Source organism: Onychostruthus taczanowskii, unplaced genomic scaffold (assembly GCF_017590055.1).
Source record: "Onychostruthus taczanowskii isolate IOZ18803 unplaced genomic scaffold, ASM1759005v1 scaffold82, whole genome shotgun sequence".
In the NCBI taxonomy this organism is placed as follows: domain Eukaryota; kingdom Metazoa; phylum Chordata; class Aves; order Passeriformes; family Passeridae; genus Onychostruthus; species Onychostruthus taczanowskii.
The window spans coordinates 3,928,460-3,945,659 of NW_024506112.1; the positions used below are offsets into that span (position 1 = coordinate 3,928,460).

A 17,200-nucleotide genomic window follows, 5' to 3' on the forward strand; every position below is an offset into this window, starting at 1 on the left:
AGTCAACCTGCTCCAGCTGATCTGATGTGAGCCAACCTCAGCAGTGCCTGCTGGCCTCAGTGACTCAATGCTGTAACATAAGAGCAGTTATGATCCATGCCAGTCTCCTCTGGCACAGAACACTGGGAAATTAGCCCAGGTAACAGTGTTCAACTGCTCCTTTAAAGCACAGGAGATTATTAAATAGCCAAATGTTGAGAGCAATGGGCTTGCTCAATCACAGCATGGTCATCAGCATCAACTGCCACAGGAATGCAAAAGCTAAAATATGAAACAACCACTTCTTGCTCAAGTCTTGCTGCTGTAAGAATTGCCTAACTGGGTGTCCAGACCCAAACTTCCAGCAGACAACCATGTCAGGCTTTGCCCAAAAGGGAAGGGGGGCCATGGGGAATCCCAGAGCAACTAGTGATGGCCACAAGTGGGGCTGCACAAAGGAGCAGACACTGTCATGTCTGTCACCATGCCTGCAGGCTTCCCACTGGCGGCTAAATCAGTCCCTTAGCACAATCTTTGCCAAGTTACTTTACCTAAAACAAGCTCCTGACAGGGATGACAGAGCCAAGGCAGCCCTTGCCTTTGCAATCATTGGCAGAATACTGCCCAGAGCACACAGCTATCTGTCAGCCTGATGAAACCTGGTGTCATCACATGTAAAACTGAAACTGCTCTTGAGTTTTTTAAAAAATACTAAAAAAAAAAGAAAAAAAAAACCAAAAAAGAACAGCACCTCACAGAACTTTTTATTTTATAAAGTTTAGCAGGCCTGATACTGCAATGTCAGCTCAGCAAGACACAAAACCCCAACCCCTATTTCTAGCTCCATCAGCTCATCTTTTTTTACTGCTGGGAAAGTGCCTACAAGCCTGAACACTTACATATGAAAATGTGAATGTAGATATATTTTTTCCAAAATTATTGGAGACCAAGAAATCTCATCATTTTGCATGTGCAAAATGGCCACTTCTAAGGGGATTAAAATTAAAATCATTCCAAAAGCAATTAAGAAAGCAAACTGAAAACTATTTTTCAAATGGTTGTTTTGGTGCTTGTGGTTTTTTAACATTTGGAATAGCTGATTCTCACATCCCTCTCTCAGTCAAAGAAGTGGGAAGACTCATCAATCTGACTAATCTGAGCAACAGCATCTTAAAAAAGAAGGGGAAACTGATTTCTAAGGAGTAAAATTGTAAATTCAGCTTGCACCCAGAAAATGTCCCCAGATTTTCATTATTTTACACTCTGAATGCCACTTGACTAAAAACTTAAGCTAGGGAGGAGAGAGGTCAGGACTCCTCTAGTGGCTTCAGAAGAGGAAAATGCTGAAAGAATTCCTACCGTGCCCAACAGTTGGCAACACTGGCACAAGCTTAAATAGGGTTAAATCTACTGCAGTTTTGGAGGAAAATACAGAAAAAATTTGAATGCTGTCTTCTGCAAAAAATATACACTAAGAGCTAATGCACTTCATGCTTAATAGCTGTTGAAAAGCAAAATTATGATAGTGCAGAAAATATAAGACACTGTATCAAACACTATCTCACATAGGTGGCTAAAAATACAGTAAATCTCTCAAGTAGGCACCAATGATGGTTTTGGCATTAAGGTGGGGTATTTGGTAAGAATAAGGAAGAATCTGTACTGGGAGACATAGTCCCGTGCATGACATGTCACTGATGAGGCCACAGAGCCCAAAACTCAGCCTTCAGTGGCAGCAGGGTTTTTCTTCAAATTCATCCACAGTTTCTTCTGCATTAGGAAAAAGGAAGGAAAGCTGGAAGAGGTTGGATGCCCTGAAATGAGACAAGCTTTGGAAACTGTTTTTGGTCCTTCCAGGAACACTAGAGTAGAGCTTAGACTATCCCTTGGAGCCATCCAGAAACTGCCTCTCAGTAGGATGGCAGGGCTTGCTTCAGGAAGGAGTCATCCTTCCTGGATACACAGGACACCGCTGTTTTGCATGCTCCGGACACTTTTCATTCTTCTGCGATTCAAAAAGTTCCAAAATCTTCTTTATGACCAGACACTTTGTACATTCCCTAGTGGATCACTCATCCTGGGCTGACTTGCTTATCTAATAAACTCGTCAGCAACTACAACAGACATTTCCAGCCCCACCGCTGATTTGTAGCACAGATCTTTTGAGTTAAATCTACCAACTGAGAGCCTAAGCACAGTCACTGCAGAGCAGAAAACCCCGTTCTGTACTGTCAGGGCGGCGGGCGGGACTGCGGGGCCCAGGTGAAATGCAGGCAGGCAGCAGGCTGCGCTGCCAGCAGCGCTGCACGGGGCGTCTCCACGGCAGAACTTACCTCAGGTAACCCGTGGTGTCCAGCGAGCACGCAGGGCTCGGCGGGCAAGCACGGTGGTCACGCACAGTGTCACCATTCCCTTCTGCACGCACTGTGCCCGCGAACCAGAGGGACAGACAGCTCCACCCGGCAGATGAGCGCACAGACTGTGCGTCTGTGCTGTACCTCTACACAATCTGAAATGAAAAGTTACATCTGAAATAGTCCCAGGTATTATGAAACCTCTTTATTTTTGCCACCTGTCATATTTTGTCAAAATTAGCAAGAGCTAAAGTGGGAAAAACATATAAGAAAGCAGGCACTGAGCCTATATTTAATAATGGTACCTGAAAGGAGGGCTAAGGCAATACCCACAGCATTGCACCATTTGGCATCATCTGTCAGCTCTTCGCAGGATGATGGACTTGGGAAGGATGCTGAGCACAGTTAGGGAGAAAGTGAGAAGGCAGAGCTTTGACAGTTCTTCTCTGACTAAAAGAGAGAGCATTTGAAATAAAATTGCAATCATTGTAAACGATACTCATTGACGTTTTCAAACACTCCAGATAGGGAAAACACACAGAGGGCTTTTTTTTCTTGTGCACTCTACTTGTGGGTTACATCCTACTCATTTTAGTGAAAACCCAACGTTGTAACCAGACCCTGGGGGAAGTCTGCAGACATTCAGTAGCCTAGAACAGCTGGGTAACACACAGGTTTATTTCTTAGTAAAGAACTGACCTGGAATCTTGAAACAAGTCACTCATCTCTTACACCAGCAGTCCTCTCCTGTCCACAGCAAAAGAGAGCAAGAAGCACACGCGTGTGGTGCCTGCGCGCTTCTGCCACTGAGACAGCAAGAAAGGGCAGAATGCTTAAGTTCATGCACATTTTTATTGAGTAGTAATATAAAATGCTTCTTTCATTCTTACAAGTGCATGCTTTGATTGCCAACATTTCGAAGTCAAATTACAAAGGCAAGGCTGTAGGCTGTAGTGAATTACTTGGGCACTTATACAATTGTTAAAAAATATCAATGGACTGTTTGTTTTGTTTCCTTTTCTTTTTTTAGAATGAACCAGTTGAAACCCGTAACTGATATACAAAGGGAAAAAAGTGAAAAAATTACACATTTTGTGGCACATGACAAAACAGAACAAAATGACTAAACCATTATGACATTAACAGTTATCATGCATTTAGAATTTCACATGTAACTACAAACTTATTTAAATTTCACAAGGTTTGCTAAACATGCTACCCATCTATATGTGCACTGACAAGCTTATGTTAAAAACTTTAAGAATACTCTTCCCCCCTTAGATTTTTCAAAGCTTTTTTTTGATTACAAAATTTCAAAGGCATTAAGCATTTTCTTTTTAGAGAATATAAAGTACGCCAGTATACATACATTTCCAGTATAAGTCAGACCACTAAGCGCATTACAGTCCCATACAGGCCTATACAGCCATTTTTTCTTAAAAAACATGCATAGGCAGATTTTTACAGAATATAGATGCTTTTCACTGCACTTAATATGGTGTCTTGTTCACTATACTTAAAAATGCACCACTCATAAATATTTAAATTTAGCAAGCCACAACCAAGACTTGTTTTACCAAAAAAACCCCAGAAAACCTCCCAAACCAAACCCCCCTAAATATAAACAGCAAAAAAAGATAAATGTTATTATTCCAGTTTTTTTTTTAACAAAGAAAAAGATAATTGCTGCCAAATTAGTAAGGTAAGTGTTATATTTAAAGAAGGGCATTGAAGCACACTAAAGAAACCTGAGGTAAGCATAATCTGTACAAAATTAAACTGTCGCTCTCGCTCGCTCTCACTCTCTCTCTCTCTCTTTTTTTTGGCATTTTAAACAAATTTCCAACTTTTTTTTTTCTTTTTTTCTCTGTATTTTTAAAGAGTGCCTAATTTATTTCATAGCCATTGTCTGACAAGAGTAGCAAAACATTATCAATAAATAGTCCTTATTTAGTTTGTACATTTTGTTAAAAATGTTTCGCTGTTGTAGATGTTGAGTGCTGCAACTGTAAACGTACAATAGTTAGTAAGAAATTAAACAAAGTTTTCATGTCCAGTAACATAATAAAAGGCCTTTCAGTAACATAGCTAGACGTTCCCAATGTAGTAGGAAAACATGTTCATTCCCCTAACTTTGCAATATATACCAGCATGAGCTTTCGTTTTTCTACAAGCATTTAAAGGCATATCCAAAGGAGGTGTGTCTCCCCCACCCGCCCTCCCACCAAATTAAAGTTGACGATCTCTTTGTTGATGATTTTTGTAAACTGAATCCAACACCTGGCCCCCAGAGCAAATAAGCTATTATCAGAGGCAAGAACATCCCAGTGCTGACGTGCAGCAACCCCATCGCGCCCTGCAGCTCGCCCCCCTCCCGGACAGTGGTCACTGGATATTGCTGCTATTACTGCCGTTGCTGTCCGTGCCATTAGTCTCTGTGGAGATTGCCTTGTTGATGGAGTTAAGGTTGGCATCGGATGGCACGTCTCTGCGCGGAGGCATTCGCTCATTAATTCGATCTAAGCCTTTGGCCTCTTCGAAGCTAGTGATCTTATGCTGGGGTGAAAATCCTTTGATAGCTAAATAAAGGATTATTGAAAAATAAAATTAGCAAGATAAAACTCTCAGCAGCTTTTCCCCCAATTTAGCAACAAGTGCAGGAGTCCTTCTTTGGGAAGGCGGCACCGAGAAGATCTGACACCACCACCAACTCCTTACCACACTCAGAAAGAGCTAGGGGCTCACCACCACCGTCCCTTCCAACACAACTATTGTTTTCAACACGATCAACTTCCAGTATTTTGTTGTCCACTGGGGCTCAGCTTAGAACACCAAGAGGCTGACATGAAACTACAGTTTGCACTTTGGAACCATGCCGAGGACACAGCCGTGAGCCGGTGACTTGGCATTTGCTGTCATCACTTACAGCCTTAAGGACACCGTGCCTTGCCCTAGTGCTCTTCATCCTACCTAACTTTTAAAGGTCATGCAAAAAAGTGCTGGCTACTTCCAGATGGTGATGGCATGGTGAGGCCACTTTGTGGGATACACATCAAAGCTAGGGAGGATCTGGGGTGACCCTACAACAAGCTGCCTTCTGTTCTCAACTTGAGCTGCTTGTTGATTGCTTGGGGCAATTATCCTCTCTGATACAACCCTGGACTTCTAGAAAGGAGCTTGAGCCAAACGGCAGGAACACTGTTCAACACGGATCAGGGATACTGTCATTTTGGAAAGCTATACAGTTTAGCTTAGGAAATGCACTGACAAAGGACCAAAGTTCCAACTGAGGATTTACGATCTGCCTTTTAGCAGCAACATTGGTGAGGCCATACCAGCCTCAGAAGGAAGCCACAGGCTGAGGAATGTATTCACAGACTGCGATTTTTATTTTATTCTCTCTCTAATTGAAGTATTGCAGATCTTTAGATTTAAAGCAAAAGAGAAAAAAAGCACCGTAGGCAAACAGCAGGTCACAGCCCCATAGATCAGCCTTCTGTGTGTTTTTTCTCTTATCTGTACCAAATCAGTGCACTGCACTTCCAGAACTGGAATTTCTGCTAGGCCTCTATCATAACATGCCATAGAGCAGAAATGGTGCTTTAGTACCAGGAAACTGCAAACTCCCTGGGGAGAAAACAGTAGGGGAGTTTCAGGGATCCAGTTCAGTATTCCTTTATTCCTTCTCCCATTTTCTCTTCTCTTTACCCCCAAGTACTCTCCTTCCTATGTGCAGTCCTGATTCTGGACAAGCTGGTAACTTCTGTTAAAAAAAAAAAAGCCTAACACATCCAAAACCTCAGAATATCCCTGGTACCAAGCTACCACTCCTTGCATTTAGTGGGGAGCAAGAAAAGGCATTTTTTCATGTTGGTCGTGCCAACCTTTCCAGTGAAAAATGATACATCCTGTTTGTCTCAGAATTTAGTTCTTTAGCCAGTTTCACAAATGTTTCATTGGAACTTTGTGAAGTGCATGGTTTTTGACATGTATTATATACTTCAACTCAGAAGAACAACAACATAATGGTGATTAGTCAGGTGAGCAGGGACGGAGCAGTGAAAACAGAACAGGTTGTACAGTGAGTTTTCTTAAGGTTTGCCTTTTGGGTTGGCTTTTTTTTTTTATTTATTTACCTTCTACCAGAAAATGAAGATGTCTAACAAGCACCCATGCCAATCCCTTAAAGCAATAGTTTAATGGATGGCTGCACTGAAGCTGAAGCAGTTGCCGTGTCCTGGAGCTTGCCAGCAGCACAGCCCAGTTGGTGTTATTGGGCCCTGAAGGACAACTGGTGAAACTTCTCCTCCATCAGAAGCTTCACTTGTGTGGAGCAGTGGTTGTGACTATGGTGACGGTGTCTAACTAGCAAGGACGGCAAATCAAGAATGAACTCGAGGGGTGCGTGTGGCTGGCATGGGGCACGTTAAGGAATTGTATTTCCAGTAGACACGTTATTGTCTGTAACACTAAGGAAGGTGCTCTGCTGTAGTTGCTGGTCAGACAATGAGTATTAGCAGGTTACATTGAGAGTCTACTAAAACACAACACATAGTCACAGAAAATCACAGAAAACAGCCAAACTGTCAACAAGAATGCACACTGCAGATTAGAGATTGCCGACAGGAATAGATAATTCCAACATAAATAGCAGCTTACTCACTGCTATTTAGAAAGCAGTTGTATTTTCTCTTACTTGTTTGTTCTGTAATTTCATTCACTGCTTTACAAAATTCAAAAACAAATTCAACTGGCCAAAAGGGCACATCTTACCAAAGGACAACAATCATCAGATTTTTCTTAAATTAGCTAAAAAAAAATACTCACAGAAAATTTGAGAGGGGCAAGAACAAAATACAACTGAAGAATTTTGTTTTAAAGGGGAATTCTGAAAATTCTTCTTCCAAAACTTTGTAATACTGAACAAATATTGTACATCTCTACATTGCAATACATGGTTACTTAGATTTTACGGAAGTGTTAAAAATTGTTAAGGGTTAAATTAAAGGTCTGTGAACAAAACACCAGTTTTCAACACTGAGCATTCAGAAATCTTCTAAGGCAGCCAGTCACTTTATATGCAGCTAAAATGGTGCCTGTGTTAATGGTTGCTCTAACGTAAATATCCAGTGTGTAAACTGCCACTACCAAAAGAAGCAGACATCTTGCAGACAAATGTCTCATGTTGTTTTACTTTTAAAGGGAAACAGAAACATGCTATACTATAACAAAAGACCAATAAAATTTTTTTATTAGTGACCTAAAAGAAAGGAAACAAACTGAAGCATAAATAAAGAAAAAGTGGAAAAGAAACAACAACAAAAAGAGAGAATATATAAAAAGCTAAGTGTTTTCTTTGACCAGAAATTGCTGAGGATAGTTTGAGCCAGCCTCCAGCGCACAGCTTTTGAGCTATGTGTCACAAAACATTTACGAGCTGCTGCCAAGTTATGTCCCGTGAAATCCGAGTTCCCTGATCTCCTCCTGTGGCATTACTCAGTGCTTAGTTCAACATACAGCAACTTCAACGTGTTTGTAACTTACAGAAAGAGAAAACCTCAACAGCAGCAACAGAAAGAAAAACCAAAAAAACACTTTCCCCTTTAAAGCAATTACATTTTGGTTAATACCGAGCCACAATTGTTAGCCCAACACCCACACAATCTGTACAAGCTACAGCAAAATGAATACACCCAGCAGAGCCCTTATCTGTTGTGGCACCAACAGAAAGGGGACTGGCCAATTTACCTTCATCAGCCTCAATAGCCTCAACAGTAGCTGAAGAGAAGAAAGGGGTAGCAAAACGAATGAGAAAAAATGAGCAGAGGATTTCAACTCTAAGAACAAGTCAGTGAATAGCAAAGGAGCTACAACACTAATGTTACTGTAAGTGCTGGATTTTGGCAAAACAGACACACAGAGAAATGTTTAGACAAAAACAGTAATTTGCAGACTGAATTAAGCTAGAGTTTGTTTTAAAGCAGAAGTTTCACAAACTAAAGGTTTTTAAAGACACATTTAAGAAGTTTTCTTTTGACTGTAAAGAGCTACAAAATGTAAATGTCTTCCATATTGCACATCTGACCTGAAAAGGTCATTATATAATTGTTCCAGCTCCCAGTAAGAGCAGTTTGACTTGCCCTGTCAAAAGAGAACAAAAAATGGCATAAAGCCATTGCACAAAATTCACACAACTTACAACATCAGCCTGAAAAGTACTGATGCCAGTGCAAGGCAAAGGAATTCCATATACAGCTGAACAGAATTGTTTTCTTTCTCTCTCCTGACTAAAAGAAACATCCCCACAGCATGGGATCTTCAGCAAGCTTTGCCTTTGCTTGCAACCTTGTCCAGTCTACTCCATCTGTAAACTTTATTTTTGTCAACCCAGTCTCTGAAAAAGAACATTTTGCTAATATTTTATTTAAATCAATGGATGTAGATGTAAGATTGACTGTTGGACCTCCAAAGTTGCAAAGCCTGGTCAGAGAGAGCAGAGCTTGTAACCAGGAGATTGCTGCAATGTTATGAATACCATGTTACCACTGTTGTGAAACCATTAATGGTTCTTAAGCATATACTTTCATTTGAATTTTACCCATCAGCTTTAGTATGCATTTTAGTATGCATTACCATCAGCTTTAGTATGCATTTTCTTTTAGAGTCAGAGGTTTAGAAGCTGATGCAAATCATTAAATGCAATCCAATATAGCAAATATTTTAAAAGACATTTCGATTTTCAAGAATTTCTCTGGTTTAGAGAACAGTTCAACAAATCAAGTTTTTAGGAAGTCGTCTCTTCTTTTTTGTCTTGTTTTCCCCTACATAAAATGCAAACTTTTTTTTTTTCTTTCAAGTTAGGATGTTAGATATGGATTAAGATATATTCTAAAATAGCTATACTATTATCTTGCTGCATGGGGAAGTGAGAGAATTTAACCCTCATGCACCAAGGTAAGCCTATGTCTCTCAAGCAGCAGAGCAAGAGAGATGGCCAAAAAACAAGGAACAAAACCAACGCAAACTCAAAAGAAAAGGAAACATGATAACTAGGATGAAAAATTAAAATGAATAACTAGATCCAAACCAGCACTGACACATTAGAAAAAATGAGGACTAAAATGTATACTTGCACAACAGAACATACTACTCATATTTTCTGTTAATACATATGGCAATTTGTGTGCTTAACAGAAACTATATGAACTTCAGAGTATTTGGTGAATGGGATACTATGTGTTAACTAATGCAGAAGCTTGTGTATAGTAATGTTTTACTGAGCCAGAATACTGCAGTATGAGGAGATTTTCCTTTTAGCCATTGCAACAAGAACATTTGGCAATTTTCTCAAATTCGTTTCTATTCCTAATATTTTGCCAGGGCAACAATAGCAGTTTCCTTGGACCACATTTTCTGACAAATGTAAAGCAACTATGTGGAGAAAAGCTTAGGTGAAGACCACAAACCGATTAAGAAAGGCCTCCTGTGAAATCATATTGCAGCATTTCCAAAGCAGAACGTTACTATGTCCATCACACACAAGTCATAGACAAGAAAAAAGAGAAGAGAAAAAAGGGGGAAAGGAGGTTTACCACCGTATACCTGAATCTTCTAGATAAAAGAGACAGTAAAGGGAAAAATACAGAGAAAGAATGCTCCAGGAAGGAAACAGGAAAACAAGAGGCTGAGACTGTGTCAAGGTTATAAAGCATTTCTATTTCTTACATCTACTGCCAATAGAACCTCAATAAATGAGAGACCTTTATGCACGCCTGCAATATACTCTACAGCAGTACACACAGAAAAAAAAAAAAGGAGAGCTTCCAGTAATAAATTAAACACTTCACACTCCTTATTCCAAAAGGAAACAAAGGCAGCCCTACCATAGACTTACCAATTTCCTGTAACAAGAAGAACTTGGTACAAAACTGACAATCTGTATTGTGTTTGTGTACAAGGCAAACACAGTTTTTGTAAGAGCCTCCCTTCACTTGGGTTTAAATCAGAGTGGAATTGTTCTCATGTTGTCTCCTAGAGTTTCTAGGAGAGAAAATCTAATTCTAGACCTATTTTCCATTGGTGGCTCTCTATGAGGAAGAAAAATCAGATAAAATAAGAGTTTGAGTGTCATTAGCTAAGCCGAACCTTCAGTACTCCATGTATCAAGGGCTGCTCTTTAAAAAAACCCCAAAAGGTGCTATGAACTGTGGAAAGAGTGCACGTCACATGCAATCCAGAGCTACCATTCTGAACAGTTGATTTTCAGGGGCTCCCCCCTCCCCTCTTTTCTCTGAAAATTGATGCTATGTAGCAAGTCTTGAGAAGTGGCCTTACATGAACTGCTCACAAATGCTCCAGCACAACAAACTGCCTGGCTTTTTTCTGTCCTTTCTTGTGGTTTTGGTTTTTTTTTTTTTTTTTTTTTTTTTTTTTTCTGAGACAGCTGTGTACTTTTCTTAGGTTCTGCAGTTGAAAACCAATTGTTTTTTGCACACAGGACAAGACACACAGGCAAACAGGCTTACCGCTTTGCAGTGTTTGTTTTCCTCCAGAGAGCACACCACTGGGCAGCATTCCTGTTGGAGTCAAACCTTTCAGCGTCAGCACACTCTCACTCTCTTCTCTGTGGAAGTTAAAAGAGAAATGAAAAATAAAACCACCGAAAGTAAATAAATGTCTTTCTTAAAAACACGGGATATATTTTAGACATCTTAAGCTACACCTGCCCTGCAATGATTTTGTCATCCCCAATCTCCTTGACAAGATAGACTGCATTTGGGGATAACATCAGCACCAGTGAAGTCCGCTTCACTGCTGTGTACATGGTTAACCTTTGCATCACACCACATGCAACTCCTACTGTAGTTAACACTATAACCTGTGCCTGTAAAACAACACATCTGTAAACTCAAATCTGATAGGAGAAGGACCAGAAGAACCAGATATTGCCAACACTGCATTTAGGCATTTTACACTGTGTGGTCTAAAATCAACTTAAACTGTTAGTTTGCTCTTGTCTGCACTAGCAGGCAGGTGCATTATTTATTGATGATCACCAGGCACTTAAAGAAAGGCAGCTAAAAGCTCATTAAAATTAATAAGCACTTCCATCTTTGCTAGTACTGTCCTTAATAGTTTTGTATGCTAAAAATAATACGGATTAAACAAAATTGTTTTAGGAAACCGAAATATGCTTTGCTGGTCTCCAAATACAGAGTTTTTAAATACATGGCTAGAGGAATACAACAGCTCTATTCAGAAGCCTTTAAGAAGCCTTTAAATAAAACTTTCTACAAGGACTGTAATGCTGCCTGTGGTGACATACTTTCTCAGCAGCAAAACTGACCCCAATTCCTTAAGAGAAACCTATTTTGAAGTGCTTTACTTTGAAGTATATAATGACATTAAGCTGTAGGAAGCAAATACAAAGACAGAATTTAGTTCCACATTCACTTGAGGATAATGTGGTTTTGTCTATAAAAACCGTCTCTCAGCAATTCTACTGCTTACAATTTTCTTTGGACCTACATGCCCTGAATGACTCACGTATATGAAACAACTCTTGTTTACCTACTACATATACTCTTCAAGTTCTATTTTTAGTTTGAAAATAATTCTGCTTGCACTCACTTTTCATTATGTAATAGTCAAAATCAAATTGTGATCATTTTGCTTGCAGTTTTTCAAGCAATTAGAACTAACGCAAGAGCAAAATCTTTTCAGAATTAACACAGTATTTTTACCATCAACAGTTACACAGCAAAGCTTTTGCCTTCTCTCAATTATTCAGTACATTATGTATCTTTCTTTCTTTTTTTTTTTTAACTAAACTGCAATGGCACTTTTAGCTTTACCCTCATGGGTTAAGTTTACTGACTGTATTTTTATTGTCTTTAAACTGAATATGCACAAGAAAGATGTACGTCAAAAATATCATGATGTTTTAGCCTTCAGTGTTCCTTCATTTCTATTTGATGCCATTTATTTCTATTAAAAAAAAGGGATAATAGACTGATTAAGTATTTTATTACCTCTCTCCAGTCTAAATACACTGAAAGAAAAGTCAGACTTGAGAAACAAAGTTGGAGAGAGTCAATGACAAGGAATCGCAAAGTCTTCCATTTAGCTTAAGCCAACCTTTCTACAATAGCTATTTTCATCAAAGCTCATTTGTAACATTTGAAACTCAATACAACACTATTTTGAGATCCGTTTTTTTACACTAAAATGGCTGAAATTATTTCAGCTTTACATTCAAGTTATATCCTTGAGGAAAGAGACCACTCCAGCCCAAAGAAGAGATGACTAAATTCTTTGCAGATGGTCAGTTTAGGTGCTACTAATTCAGAAAGATTTCAAGAATTAGTGAAATAAACTCCATAAAACACAATGACTTGTACAGGAACGTCAAAGATTTCCAGAGCAGGTTGATATATAGACAGATGATAGATGATGGCACTGCTGATTTCTTCTTAGGGTTACACACAACTACCTGACACTTGTGTCTTATGCGGATTATGCTGGCAAGACAGAAAAAATATCCCAGGCTTTTCTACAGGAATAGTATTTGGAAGATTACCCTGTGAAATTTTTGCTGCCTAGCAGCCTTCCACCTAGCTGAGGAGAATCAGCCTTGCTCAGAAAAAAAGAGAACAGGTATCCCAGTGATGGCTGGGATGAAATGTCACTCATCCCCCTGGAAGAGCTGTCACCAAAACTATGCACTGCAGGTACCTGTTTATTTGCTGACTATGCCTTGGATCACAGTGAGGATGTGCTGTATTTGCTGGTTAAAGCTAAGGGAAAACAAATCTACTCTTCCTCCACAGTCTTTCTTGCAAAGCTTTCAAGAATCAAGAGCAGTAAAAGGCTGTGGTGGTTTTGCCTGGGGTAGACTTAAGGTTTGAGACTTATGTGTATCATTGTAGACAGAGCAGATGCAGGAATTATTCTGTATCCCTCTTCCATCCATGAAACCATTGAAAAGCTTCTGCCCTACAGATTCCTTTGAAGAAGTGTGACACATGGCTCATGTCAAAAATCTGTAAGTTGTAAAACTCCAAATATATCAGCTGATCATCCAACTTCAGATCCTTCTGCTTATTAAAGTTGACAACTCTTGTGAACTAATCCTATATTTTAAAAGGTGGTTCACAACGGAATACAGTCAATCCAGAAGCTGTGGTTCAAGGTTATGGGAGAAAGCCAAGTTTCCCAAACTTTGTTTGCTCAACTATCATTAGAGAAAAATAGTTGTGCTGTTTTATGAAGGTGGTAGCAGCCACCTCCAGGCTCTCTGCCAGACGTGGTACAGAGAAGCAGGTGGAAACATTTGATTGCTCCCCCATCTTGTTTAGGGAAAAGGCATGATGCCAACCTGGGGTTTTTTTTATGGGCATCACTTTGAAGTAGCTCATGCACCACCAGTAAGTCACTTGTAATACTCTGGGATCCCCAGGTACAAAGCCCTCCATCTCTCCATCTCAGTTTGCTATTTAAAGTTATGCTGCTGCAATCTGCAAGGCATGGGTGAGGTGCTGTGCCCATGCATAGCCCTACAGAGAACCTGCCCACTGCTGGCATGCTGCATTCAAAGCAAGCAAGTTGGACAGTTTCCACTGAAATTAAATAGCAGATTCTTCAAGTAACTATTTTATTTATTCTTCTTACATCAATCATGAAATCCTAACAGTAAATGTTTTAGAACTCCCATGATTTTTCACTATGCTTAACAGCCATCAACTGACTCCAGCAGACCAACACACAGCTTCCTGAGGAAAAAATTGCTCGCTGGAAGGGAGGGAGAACGGTATTTTCTATATTTAGACTACAGCACAGTACAGCATGTTTTCTCTTCTGCTCAGAGACATCAAATGGAGAGTTCTAAACACTGGATAGCAGCAATTAGTTGCTCATGTTCATATGTTTCGGGGAGTGCAACCCAAAGGAACAAGCTGCTGTTGCCTGCACAACCGTTTCCTGGATTTCTAGGCAAATGACCCTAACACTTTCATCTTAGTCATCGTTACTCGTGGCTGTAGCAACATCTGCGGGTGACAAGGTGTGACAGCTGACTTCTTTTTTAATGAGAGGTGATGTATAACATACCCTTTCCCCACATTTAATGCTTGCCTCACAGGGGCTAGAAGTTAATTAGTACACCTGGTCAGCAAGAGTTTTTAAAATGGTAATTGGAATTTTTTTGGCTGATGTCTTTTGTTTGTCTGTTTTATATTCAGCAAATGCCCTGAGGAAGACTATTCAGAGCCAAAATAAATAGCACCATTGTACAAATAAAAAAAATTCTAAGAGGTTGCAGTAGAACCCAGTTGGGTGGTATACTAAAATAGCAAATTTGCTGTTTGATTAACAGTTGAGTGCTCTAAGTAACCATTCAAAGATATCATTCAACACTAAAAAAAAAACTAACCCAGCACAAAACCTTACCTTAACACTGAGAAAACTCTAGCCATTTTTCCTATTGCTCGTATCTTGTTCCTTATAACCTCCTTTCGAGCAGCAGCTGTTGCACCTATGGAAAAGACATCAAAAACTGTTATAGGGATTTGTAAACAATTCATCACTAAATACTCTCAACAAGAAACATCATATTAATGCTACAGTTTGCCAAACTAAGCCACATATGTAATCAAAACTGAAAATACTTTCTCATTCCTAGTAAAAAACTATTTAAAGATAATAAAACCTAAGGGCAGAGTCCTGTACAGGAGCATGAGATGGTAGGAGTTGTGTTGGCTGGCAGTGGCAAAGAGAGTTCCACAGAGCAACTTCCTTCTATTCACTGCTATGGACTGCTCAAAATTACAATTGCTTTGAAATTTCTGAACACACACACACACACACACAATACTCTGCCTTAAAAAAAAAAGGTATAGTGCAACACAGACTAAAGTTTGGCTGAGTTTGAGGTGTACTTGTTACTTGGATATCATCAAAATCTGTACATGCAAGAAAGAACCGCCTGAATGGAAAAAGCAAACAGTACATATTACAAAAGATCCCCACGTCCCCGAGAAAATGTTCTGTTATACTCAGAAAGCCAGTTTCATTAATTATCACAATCAGAACCACATACATCATGAAGATTTCTTCTAAAGGTTTCTGAAGGACAGCTAACCTTGACTTGTGTGGATGCTCCCTGACAGCTCCTGCCTGTTCAGACACCTCTACACATCACAGTAACACTCCCTTCTTTGTTACTCCAGAACTCAAGGGCAAAAATAAAAATTTCTGTTTTAAAATCCTAACAAATTGATCCATTTTGTAGAGCCCATCAGAGAAGCTAAATCAGCAGAAATGGGCAAAAATGAGGAGGACAACATTAGTGAAGAATATGCTTGGATGAAACTGGACAAGTGGTGATGGAATCAGAACTGGCTTCAGCATGCAACAGTCCAACACCTCACACACCACACACTATCTTTCCTGCCCTGAAAAACTGTTATGACAGGAGCTCAAGGTCATGGAATTCATGAACTCAATGGACTTTTTTAGGGAATAGCCCATAGACTAAGGGGAATGGTATCTGTGTGTTTATCTACCAAAACCAGGAAAGGTGATGGTGTACTGGAAAACGTGGGACTTACTATGATATACCAGGATACTGTCCTGGTTTTGGGTGGAATAAAGTTAGCTTTCTCCGTAAAAAATACTCAGAATGATGGCTTTCAAATCTCCCACACATAAAGATAAAAATATAAAGCAAATATTAAAACATATAAAGATAAAAAGAGATATGAACACTTGGGCATAAATGTCTAATTCTAGACAATAAAGAGTGGGAGAAACAGCTGTAATTCAGCTGTAACTGAATTAATGTAATATACTTTAAACAGTTTAATGAAAAGTTTAAATAAAACAGCACTGATTCAGCTGGGTTCTCCAGGAACAGAAGGTGGTACCTTTCTGCCTCAGTACTATGATCTCACAGAACTGTGAGCTGACAAGACATGGTTTCCAGCCTTTCCTATTCTGAAAACACTTGAGCATGATTTGTCTTCCTTTCTTCCCCCTAAGCATCACAATCCCTACTTGCTTATTACAAGTCCACACTATTCTGGTGTGTCTTATAAGGATATTCAAAAAGTTGAACAGCAACTAAGACTACAGGATACTTGAGAATTGAAAACTGGAACTATAATTTATGACTGAAGTGAAATATAATGTCCAACACTTAAATACAAAATAAGAATAGAAAAAAACCCTTCCTTAATCATAAAACACAACATGCTCAAAGGAAGTATTTTGTATCTCATTGATACACATAGAGGTTACTAAAAAATATACTTAAAAGAGTTTGGTCTCCACTGAATTTCCTAATGTAACAAATCTGTGAAAATGACATACGATTAGTAAATATTAGTAATAATTTGATTTATCTTCTCTGGCTTAATTAACAAATGCACCTGATATTCACAGTGTTTTATTGCTCTGTTAGTTTTGACTGAATATCACTAACCTTACAGTATGTGGATTTCTTAACTATTTATATATAAATCTTAGACTCACATTCCAAGTGTATCTAGTTTAATATTTTGAAATTCACTATTACTGCAAATCCCGATCAATTACTTGAGCTATACTTAAGCACACACCTATGTGAAAATAAATGAGTCAAAACCTAAGAACTGGCTATAGGTAAAAGGGTTAATTTCAGCTCTTGCAAACATTGCCAGATATCCTCTTAAGATTCTAACTTCCTTTCTTAGAAACATAGACTCATTTAGGCTGGAAAATATCTTTACAAGATCTTCCAATATCTAAACAAACCCTTTTTGAATGAAGGAACTTTAAAAAAGCGTTTAAAGTTGACGTGTAAAAATTATCTGGGGGGGAATATAAAAGCT

At 39.1% G+C, this 17,200-nt stretch overlaps 1 protein-coding gene across 1 annotated transcript in view; it reads right to left on the reverse strand.

Moving 5' to 3' along the window:
• Positions 1 to 3,166: 3,166 nt before the first annotated feature.
• PPP3CA (protein phosphatase 3 catalytic subunit alpha) overlaps positions 3,167 to 17,200 on the reverse strand; it is a 169,738-nt gene continuing 155,704 nt past the window's right edge. Inside the window, exons 11-13 of the mRNA XM_041424476.1 lie at positions 14,781 to 14,865; positions 10,859 to 10,956; positions 3,167 to 4,912 (exon numbers count right to left, since the gene is read on the reverse strand). Of these exons, the coding sequence (XP_041280410.1) occupies positions 4,719 to 4,912; positions 10,859 to 10,956; positions 14,781 to 14,865 (377 nt within the window). The 3' untranslated portion in view covers positions 3,167 to 4,718. The remainder of the gene's footprint in view (positions 4,913 to 10,858; positions 10,957 to 14,780; positions 14,866 to 17,200) is intronic.